The 11,068-nt window shown below is 50.9% G+C and overlaps 1 protein-coding gene across 1 annotated transcript in view; it reads left to right on the forward strand.

Moving 5' to 3' along the window:
- LOC107115797 (folate receptor alpha-like) overlaps window positions 1–11,068 on the forward strand; it is a 19,149-nt gene that overhangs the window by 4,075 nt on the left and 4,006 nt on the right. Inside the window, exon 3 of the mRNA XM_015417556.1 lies at window positions 10,451–10,643. Within this exon, the coding sequence (XP_015273042.1) occupies window positions 10,451–10,643 (193 nt within the window). The remainder of the gene's footprint in view (window positions 1–10,450; window positions 10,644–11,068) is intronic.

The raw sequence follows: 11,068 nt of genomic DNA on the forward strand, positions 1-11,068 counted from the left end.
AAGGCCGGCCGGGGGGGGGGGGGCTCTGCAACTTACCTGGCTGCTTCTTGCTCCTTGTGGCCTGACTGAGGGCTGCTGAGAGCATGGGGCGGGGCTAGTTGCATGTGCCCGCCCCCTGGGCTCCTTACTGCCGGAGCTCCGCTCCTGTGCGCTCCCGCAGGAAATGACCCCTGCCCACAAGGTCCCTGTCATGTGGAGAGGAAGGGAAGGCGGTTGCAAATCGCTTTAAGACTCCGTAGGGTCAAGAAAAGCAGGGTATAAAAACCTTCTCTTCTTCTTCTTAACGGAATGCAGCAGGTTGTAAAGCAGCCAGCATGGTGTCATGGTTCAGAGTGGTGGACTCTAATCTGGGAGAACCGGGTTTGCTTCCCCATTCCTCTTCCATATGAAGCCAGCTGGGTGACCTTGGGTCAGTCACAAGTTCTCTCTGATCTCTTTCAGCCCCACCTCCCTCACAGGGTGCCTGTTGTGTGGAGAGGAAGGGAAGGCGATTGTAAGCCACTTTGAGACTCTTTCGGGTAGAGAAAAGCAGGATATAAAAACGACCTCCTCTTCCTCCAGACTAGGAAATTTCTCCACCACTTAAGGTATTCTGTTTAAAAGCTCAAGCCTTTATTTGTTTTCAGATTTCTGTAGCCCGAACCGGATTGTCCTGTTCATTGAATATACCGTCCTCTTGACTGTACTTGAGTCATACTACGAGTCCCTGTTGAAGAATGTGGACTATGAATAACCTACATAAATAAAATAGCCTTTGGGGTATAGAACCTGTTCTGCGGGTAGGAGGGACCTGGTTCGGTCTCTGCTAGGGTCTTCCTGAAGAGCCTGTGGTTGGAGAGCAGGAAACACTGGTCAGCTGCCTACCGATGCGGGGGTCAGCCAGCCAGCCCCCCCCCCCAATAGCCTTCCATCTGCCCTGCAGTGTAGTCCAAAAACCTAGGTTTGTCCACCCGCCAGGTTTGGGAAGGGGTTGCGGCTCAGTGGCAGAGCCGCTGCTTGGCATGCAGAAGGTCCCAGGTTCAATCCCCGGTATCTCCAGTTGAAAGGACCAGGCAGGAGGTGATGAGAAAGACCTCACCCTGAGACCCTGGAGAGGTGTAAAGAGGGGCTGTGGCTCAGCGGTAGAGCCTCTGCTTGGCATGCAGAAGGTCCCAGGTTCAATCCCCGGTATCTCCAGTTGAAAGGACCAGGCAGGAGGTGATGAGAAAGACCTCACCCTGAGACCCTGGAGAGGTGTAAAGAGGGGCTGTGGCTCAGCGGTAGAGCCTCTGCTTGGCATGCAGAAGGTCCCAGGTTCAATCCCCGGTATCTCCAGTTGAAAGGACCAGGCAGGAGGTGATGAGAAAGACCTCACCCTGAGACCCTGGAGAGGTGTAAAGAGGGGCTGTGGCTCAGCGGTAGAGCCTCTGCTTGGCATGCAGAAGGTCCCAGGTTCAATCCCCGGTATCTCCAGTTGAAAGGACCAGGCAGGAGGTGATGAGAAAGACCTCACCCTGAGACCCTGGAGAGGTGTAAAGAGGGGCTGTGGCTCAGCGGTAGAGCCTCTGCTTGGCATGCAGAAGGTCCCAGGTTCAATCCCCGGTATCTCCAGTTGAAAGGACCAGGCAGGAGGTGATGAGAAAGACCTCACCCTGAGACCCTGGAGAGGTGTAAAGAGGGGCTGTGGCTCAGCGGTAGAGCCTCTGCTTGGCATGCAGAAGGTCCCAGGTTCAATCCCCGGTATCTCCAGTTGAAAGGACCAGGCAGGAGGTGATGGGAAAGACAGTGGCGAGCTGCTGCCAGTCTGAGTAAACAACTTGAGTTAACCCTTGATGGTACTAGGTCCACGGGTACCAGCTTCCTGTGTGTTCATGGGTGAGTTCTCCCAGAATTACAAGCAATCTCCAGACCAGTGTTCCCTCTAAACTGAGTTAGTGTGAGCCAGCTTACAGTTTTTTAGCCTCAGTCTTAGCTCAGGATAGGTGGCTCCAGAGCAAACTGATTGATGCAGGAGCCCGATCGCTCACTCACAACTTTAATGCCAGGAGCTCACAAAGGAGAATTTTTGCTCACAAGACTCCACATCTTAGAGGGAGCATTGCTCCAGACTACAGAGATCAGTTCCCTGGGAGGAAATGGCTGCTTTGGGGCGGGTGGGGGGACGGGACTTCATGGCATCAGTTTGGTATGGTGGTTAGGAGCGTGGACTCTAATCTGGGGGAACCAGGTTTGATTCCCTGCTCCTCCACATGCAGCTGCTGGTGTGACCTTGGGTCAGTCAGAAGTTCTCTCAGAGCTTTTCTCCCAAGGGCAGTCCTCGAAAGAGCTCTCTCAGCCCCACTTACCTCCCAGGGTGTCTGTTGTGGGGAGGGGAAGGGAAAGGAGTTTGTAAGCTGCTCTGAGACTCCGAGTGAGTAGCGTGATATAAATACAATCTCCTCCTCCTCTTCCTCTTCCCTTTCCCCCCCACAACAGGCACCCTGGGACTGCAGTGTTCCCTCTAAGCTGAGTTAGTGTGAGATAGCTCACCGTTTTTTAGCTTCTGGCTCACGCATTTTTGTCTTAGCTCAGGAAGGATGGGGCTCCACAGCAGACTAATTTATGCAGCAGCCAAATCGCTGGCTCACAACTTTAATGCCAGTAGCTCAAAAAGTAGAATTTTTGCTCACAAGACTCCACAGCTTAGAGGGAGCACTGCCTGTGAGGCAGGTGGGGCGGAGAGAGTTCTTTCGAGGACTGCTCTTGAGAGAACAGCTCTGACACAACTTGTGACTGACCCAAGGTCACACCAGCAGCTGCATGTGGAGGAGGAGTGGGGAACCAAACCCGGTCTTCCCAGATTAGAATCTGCGCTCTTAACTACTATATCTATATTTGCAGAAGGGTCACAGCCCCCTATACACTGTGTGCAGTCTCATTGCCATTGTTGAAGCTGCCTTCCCTTCCACTCTGTGGAAGGGGCTGGAACGGCAACTGCATTGCATGCAGAGGAGCCCATCTTCAGTCCCTGGTATTTCCAGTTAAAAGGAGAAAGCAGAAGGTGATACAAAAGACAGCTACCTGCGACCTTGGGAGGGCTTCTGCCAGTCTGAGTCGACAAAAATTGAAATTACCATAGGGCATTGTGTGTGGAATAGCCAGGAGATTCCTGGCGGAATTGCTTGGCTGCCAAAGCTGTAGCTCTTTTTTGGCACCACTAGGTGGCGAGCTATCCTTATTTTTTTTTTAGGCTGAGAGGGCCGTGGCTTGCCTAAGATCACCCAGCTAGCTTCAAGTGGGGAATCAAACCTGGTTCTCCAGATTAGAGTCTGCCACGCTTGACCACACCAGCACCCTGGCTCAGCTGAGTAGACAATAATGACCTTGACAGACCAATGGTCTGATTTACTATAATGCAGCTTCATGAGTTCATGTGTCCTGGGCTCAGACTTGGCAACAGTAGCTGCCACCTGATCTCTGCCTTAAGAACCTCAGAAGAGCCCTGCTGGGTCAGACCAGGGAGGGTCCCTCCAGTCCAGCCTCCCGTCTCACACAGAGGCCAGCCAGTTCCTCTGGAGGGCCAGCAACAGGGCAGAGAGTCCGAGGCCTTCCACTGACAAGAACCTCAGAAGAGCCCTGCTGGGTCAGACCAGTGAGATGTCTCTTGGCGCAAAGAGAGGATCCTGAACGTGCCACTCTGCAAGGAGGACTGCGACCAGTGGTGGGAGGACTGCAAAGGCGAAATGACCTGTAAAGAGAACTGGCACAAGGGATGGGACTGGACCACGGGTGAGGCGGGGCCGGGGGGGCTTTTCAGCTGTGGAAGAGCTGCCCATATCTGAAAGTCTGTCGTTCGGCGGAGGGCAAGGAGCCGTTCCAGTTGGCAGCAGAGGACCGGACCCGAAGCAACGGTTTTAAATTACATGCAGAAAGGTATCGGCTGGATATTAGGGAAGACTTTTTCACGGCCAGAGTGGTTCAGAGATGGAATCAGCTGCCAGGGAGGTGGGGGGCGCCCCTTCACTGGCAGTTTTCAAGAAGGGGCTGGATGGATATTTGTCAGGGATGCTTTAGGCTGGTCCTGCATGGGGCAGGGGGTCCGACTAGAGGGTCTGCATGGCCCCTTCCCAACTCTATGATTCTAGGATTCTTCAGGGATTGTCCACTCCCACTTCAGGGTGGTCCACTCCCACTTGGGAAATACCTGGGGGTTTGGGGGAGGAGCCCGGGGAGGGCGGGATTTGGGCTCAGGACAGACGAGCTGCCCAAGCCCCCCCCCCGGCTGGTTTGCAAAGACAGACTGATCATAGTGTGCACGCACACACACGGGAGGGTACCGAGTCACATCTCTGCAAAGCCCACGTGGTCTCTCTTCGATTCAGTTGGCCATCCCTGAAGAATCACAGAATCATAGAGTTGAGAAGGGGCCATACAGACCATCTAGCCCAACCCCTGCCCCATGCAGGACCAGCCTAAAGCATCCCTGACAAATATTCGTCCAGCCCCTTCTTGAAAGCTGCCAGTGAAGGGGAGCTCACCACCTCCCCAGGGAGCTGATTCCATCTCTGAACCACTCTGGCCGTGAAAAAGTCTTCCCTAATATCCAGCCGATACCTTTCTGCATGTAATTTAAAACCGTTGCTTCGGGTCCGGTCCTCTGCTGCCAACTGGAACGGCTCCTTGCCCTCCCATGCATAATCTTATAAACCTCGATCATGTCACCCCTCAGTCGTCTTTTCTCCAAGCTAAAGAGCCCTAAGCGCTTTAACCTTTCCTCATAGGGAAAGTGTTCCAACCCTTTTATCATTCGAGTTGCCCTTTTCTGCACTTTTTCCAAAGCTATAATATCCTTTTTAAGGTGTGGTGCCCAGAACTGCACACAGTATTCCAAATGAGGTCTCACCATTGATTTATATAGGGGCATTATTATATTGGCTGATCTGTTTTCAATACCCTTCCTAATAATCCCCAGCATAGCATTGGCCTTCTTTATTGCAGTCACACACTGTCTCGACATTTTCAGTGAGTTATCCACTACAACTCCAAGATCTCTCTCTTGCTCAGTCTCTGCCAGTTCAGACCCCATCAATGTGTATTTATATTTAGGATTTTTGGCTCCAATGTGCATCACCTTGCACTTGGCCACATTGAACCCCATTTGCCATGTTGACGCCCACTCGCCCATCCTTGACAGATCCCCTTGGAGTGCCTCACAATCCTCACTGGTTTTCACCACCCTGAACAACTTTGTATCATCCGCAAATTTAGCCACTTCACTGCTTACTCCCATCTCCAAATCATTAATGAACAAGTTAAAAAGCAGTGGACCAAGTACTGATCCCTGCGGTACCCCACTGCTTACCACCCTCCACTGAGAAAATTGCCCACCTACACTCACTCTCTGTTTTCTATGAACTAGCCAGTTTTTGATCCATAAAAGGACTTGTCCTTCTATCCCATGATTTTTGAGCTTACTTAGGAGCCTTTGATGAGGAACTTTATCAAAAGCTTTCTGGAAGTCAAGGTAAATAATATCTATTGGATCCCCCTTGTCCACATGTTTGTTCACCCCCTCAAAGAACACTAACAGGTTAGTGAGACAAGATCTTCCCTTACAGAAACCGTGCTGAGTCTGCCTCAATAGGTTTTGTTCATCTATGTGCCTACTAATTCTTTCCTTAATAATGGTTTCCACCAATTTACCCGGTATCGACGTCAGACTGACTGGCCTGTAATTTCCCGGATCTCCTCTGGAACCCTTTTTAAAGATGGGAGTGACATTAGCTACCTTCCAATCCTCAGGAATGGAGGCAGATTTTAAGGAAAGATTACATATCTTTGTCAGGAGATCTACAAGTTCACATTTGAGTTCTTTCAGAACTCTCGGATGTATGCCATCTGGGCCTGGTGATTTTTCAGTTTTTAAGTTGTCTATCAGTTTTAGGACCTCCTCTCTCGTCACCTCAATCTGACTCAGGTCTTTCAACACCCCTCCTGAAATCAGTGGTTCTGGAGTGGGCAAGCACTTCTCATCTTCCACAGTGAAGACGGAGGCAAAAAATGCATTTAGCTTCTCAGCCATTTCCCTATCATCCTTCAATACTCCTTTTACCCCTTGGTCGTCCAAGGGCCCCACTGCCTCCCTGGCTGGTTTCCTGTTTCTAATGTATTTGAAGAAAGTTTTATTGTTGGTTTTTACGTTTTTTGCTATATGCTCCTCATATTCCCTTTTTGCCTGCCTGACCTCAGACTTGCATTTTATTTGCCATAGCCTGTGTTCCGTTTTATCAGCCTCACTGTGACTAGCTTTCCACTGCTTAAAGGAATTCTTTTTACTTTTTACAGCCTCCATTACTCTGTTTGTTAACCATGCAGGCTTTTTCCTATACCTGTTTGTGCCTTTCCTAACCTGCGGAATATATATTTTTTGAGCTTCTAGGATCGTAGTTTTAAATAGATCCCAAGCTTCCCCAATTGTTTTGACCCTTTCTACTTTTCCTTTCAGTTTCCTCCCCACGTGTCCCCTCATATCAGAGAAATTACCCCTTTTAAAGTTAAAAATGGTTGTGTGAGTCTTTTTGGCCAATTCTCTATTTGTACAAATGATGAACTCAACAACATTATGATCACTGTTTCCAAGCGGTGCAATCACTTTTACATCTCTCACCAGGTCTTGAGTGTTACTTAGGACCAAATCAAGGATCGCCTCTCCCCTGGTAGGTTCCGTGACCATCTGCTCCATAGCACAGTCATTTAGAGTGTCTAGAAACTCAATCTCTTTTTCCCGGCTAGAACACATATTGACCCAATCAATGTGTGGGTAGTTAAAATCACCTATTATTACACAGTGTTTTTGTCTAGTTGCTATCTTTAAGGCATTCATCATTTTATAATCCTCCTCTATCTTTTGATCTGGTGGGCGATAACAAACTCCCAGTGTTAAGTTTCCTTTTGGCCCCCCTATTTCAACCCATAGAACTTCCAGAAGCGAATCCAATTCACTTAGCCTCTCAATCTTTCTAGACTTTATACCCTCTCTGACATACAGAGCTACCCCACCTCCAACCCTTCCCCCCCTATCCTTCCGATATAATATATAACCGGGAATCACTGTGTCCCACTGATTTTCCTCATCCCACCAAGTTTCAGAAATACCCACAATGTCTATTTTTCCCTCCGACACCAAGCACTCCAACTCCCCGATTTTACCTCGGACACTTCTAGCATTTGTATAGAAACAGCTGTAATTTCCCTTACAAGTTAAGCCTGCATCCTTCCTCTTGCTATCTCGAGTCGTTGTCCGGCAGTCCATGTCACCAGCCATGGCCTCTGTGGACAATTTCAATCCACCTCCCTGTAGAAAAGCAACCGGTACCCCCTCACCTCTCTCAGATGAGCCAACCCGAACCAGAGACTTTTCATCTCCTGTCGGCTTTCCCCCAATATTCAGTTTAAAAGCTGCTCTGCCACCTTTTTGATTTTAAGTGCCAGCAGCCTGGTTCCTTCTCGGGACAAGTGGAGACCGTCTCGCCTGTACAGCTCCCTCTTGTTCCAAAAAGTATCCCAGTGCCTAACAAACCTGAACCCTTCCCCCCTACACCATCGTCTCATCCACGCATTGAGACTCCTGATCTCTGCCTGTCTCTCCGGCCCTGCGCGTGGAACAGGTAACACTTCTGAGAAGGCTACCTTGGAGGTCCTGGACCTAAGTTTCCTGCCCAGCAGCCTAAATTTCTCCTCCAGGACCTCACGACTGCATTTCCCCACATCGTTGGTGCCGACATGCACCACGACCACTGGCTCCTCCCCAGCACTATCTACCAGCCTATCTAAAACACGCGTAATGTCCGCTACCTTCGCACCAGGCAGGCAAGTCACCATACGGTCAGTACGCGGGTTCGCCACCCAGCTGTCTACCTGCCTAAGGATCGAATCACCCACTACCAAGAGCCCCCCTCCCACCCTGCTCAGGGATGGTTCCTTGGTGCAAAAGGAGAGCCGCTCACCAGCTGGGGAAGAGGTCCCTTCTGAGGGCACATTCCCCTTATCCTCAGCATGGTGCCCTGTTTCCCCTAGACCCTCATGCTCCCTGACAGCAGCGGGGCTGCCAGATCCAGAGTGGGACGAAGCTAACAAGTCCCCGAGAGTCTTTTCTGTGCGCCTAGCTGACTGTCTCTGCTTCTCCAGGTCAGCCACCTTGGCCTCAAGGGAGCACACACGTTCCCTGAGAACCAGGAGCTCCTTGCACCGAGGACACACCCAAGACTTCTGCCCAGTGGGCAGATAGTCATACATGTGACACTCCGTGCAAAACACTGGATAGCCCCCAACCCCCTGCTGGCATTCTGGCTTCATAATTCTTTTAAAATAAATAAATATAATCCCCCTTTTAAACCCTTGGTATTTATGTGGTTTTTGTTATCAAGTCAAATTATTTTACGGGAAAGACAAAGAGCCTAGGGCCTTGTCTTTCTGGCTCTTTTTGGGCTTCTTACAGAGCCCCTAGTCTAAGAGCCACAGGCAAAGAGCCCTCGTGCCTCTGGCAAGGTGCTTCCTTAAATAGAGGCCTCCCCCAGCAGAGGTCAGGCAGCAGCTATTCCTCTATTCAAATTCAAATTCACCCAGGCACTCAGTCACAGGCAAAACAATGCCCCTTCCACTTCCTCTCAATTACAGGCAATCCCAGTCAAACAATGCCCGTTCCTCTCCCACACTCAATCAGCCAGGACTCTGCAAGAACTCTAAGTGCTTCCACACACCGCTGAACACAGTTTTCCCACAAAATATCCTTAGCTGAATTCTCTCAGCTGAAAGCAAGTAAAAGAAACCCACTCACCTCTCTCACAGCTCTCTCTCCTGCTCCTGCTCAGAGCTCAGCAGGAGGCCTTTCCTTGATGCTGCCTCCTGGCTCAGAGGTTCAGAGTCTGATTGCCCTTGAACATGGAGGTTCCCTTGCCTTAATGTGGCTAGTTCTACCCCAGAGCTGCTCATCTGAAGACCCAGGAAGAGAGTAAAGCTCAGTGGATAGAGGCAGCAGGACTGAGATGACCAGGAGCTGGAGAGCTGGGGGTGGAATTAAAACAGAGTGATTTTCTTCCGGGGCCTGCAGGGTGCTCACCCTCCCAGCTACGGGTGTATCATAAAGTCCTGAAGAATTCTTGAAATGTGCCACAGTCTTGTAAATGAAGGCAGAGAACAGGAATCCATTAAAACAGATGCTCAAGGTCTGTCCTCTTCATATGTTCAGAGGCACCCTTTGCTGCTCTTTGAGTGCAGAAAAACTATCCAGGCAAATGCGTTTTCTGGCTAGTGTGATGTGCTTTACCGCCTGGGCCCATAACCCAGAGAGAGCCCCCTGATGATGCGAGGGGCTGTATTAAGCCTTAGATCTCTCCTCAGTGTGAGGCCTAGGCCTTATGGGAGAGCCCTGCCCCACTCTTTGGCTTCTCTGCATTCTTTCTCCCTGCCCCCCGCCTTTGCCATCATCTGGGTTCTTTTGAAACCGTCTTCCTTTCAAAGGAACTGAGCACAGCGGTCAAGACCAAATAAGTCTAGGAGGCTCCGGCTGAGAACGTTTAGCCTTGCCAAACCCAAGCTGGTAGACCTAGGGTTCCCAGCCCCCAGTTGGGGGCAGGGGTTCCCCTGGTTTGGAGCCCCTCCCACTGCTTCAGGGCTGCCAGAAAGTGGGGGGGGGAATGGCCACTCCATTGTACCCTATGGAGACCAGTCCCTATAGGGTATAACAGATCATCTGTGGATATCTGGGGCTCTGGGGGGGAGCTGTTTCTTTAGACAGAGGCACCAAATTTTCAGCATAGCTGGTGGTGCCTCTCCTGAGAAAGAAGAAGAAGAAGAGGAGATTGGATTTATACCCCACCCTTCACTACCCAAGGGAGTCTCAGAGCAGCTCACAATCTCCTTTCCCTTCCCCTCCCCACAGCAGACACCCTGTGAGGTGGGTGGTGCTGAGAGAGCTCTGACAGAAACTGTTCTTTTTTCGAGAACAGCTCTTATCAGAGCTACGGCTTGCCCAAGGTCATCCAGCCAGGTGCAAGTGGAGGAGTGGGGGAATCAAACCCGGTTCTCCCAGATTAGAGTCCGCGCACTTAACCACTACACCCAACAAACCAGATTGGACCAGGGGGTCCACAATTCTATGAGCCCCAAAAGTAGGTGCCCGCATCCTCTGCTATTTCCAATGGAGAGAAAGCATTTAAAAGGAATGCTGTCCCTTTAAACGTGACGGCCAGAACGCCCGTTGGAGTTCGATCGCCTAATGACATCACAAAAGTGATGTCACATCTTTACTCCTGGCTTCACCCCCAAAGTCTCCTGGCTCAACCCCCAAAGTCCCCAGATATTTCCTAAGTCAGACCTGGCAAACCTAAGCCAACATTCCTCAAAGACGTCGGACGCCGCACGGGCTGCTGTTCCTTTGTGCTTGTTAGTCTGCCGTTCCCAGCAGAAATCACCCCTCCTTTCCCCCCTGCAGTGCTCCCCGTGGAAGAACAATTCCTGCTGCTCAGTCAACACCAGCCACGCTGCTCACGAGGAGCAGTCGTACCTGTACAACTTCAGCTGGAGCCACTGCGGCAACATGTCGGGAAAGTGCAAGAAGCACTTTATCCAGGACACCTGCTTGTACGAATGCTCGCCCAACCTGGGGCCGTGGATTAACGTGGTAGGTGGTGAGGTGGGGTGCCGCGCGTTAGGAAGCCTTTCCCACGCCTTCAGGGAAAACCTGATCAGGCAAATGAACAGAGGACGAGTCAATGGAGGGGGCTTTCCAAGATACTGCTAAAGCAAGAGGTCCCCAACGTGGTGCTCACAGGGAGGGTTGGCAGCAGTGTTCCCTCTAAGCTGAGTTAGTGTGAGCCAGCTCACAGTTTTTTTAGCCTCCAGCTCACTGAATTTCGTCTTCAGCTCAGGAAGGATGGGGCTCCAGAGCAAACTAATTTATGCCACAGCCGAATCGTTCACTCACAGCTTTAATGGTGGCAGCTCACAAAGTAGAGTTTTTGCTCACAAGACTCCACAGCTTAGAGGGAACGTTGGTTGGCAGGTCCTTACCGGCTGCCAGTGGTTCCAGGATCTTCTCTGGGGCATTCCT

This window comes from Gekko japonicus, unplaced genomic scaffold, assembly GCF_001447785.1.
Source record: "Gekko japonicus isolate JY-2015 unplaced genomic scaffold, Gekko_japonicus_V1.1 scaffold5944, whole genome shotgun sequence".
Taxonomy (NCBI): Eukaryota; Metazoa; Chordata; class Lepidosauria; order Squamata; family Gekkonidae; genus Gekko; species Gekko japonicus.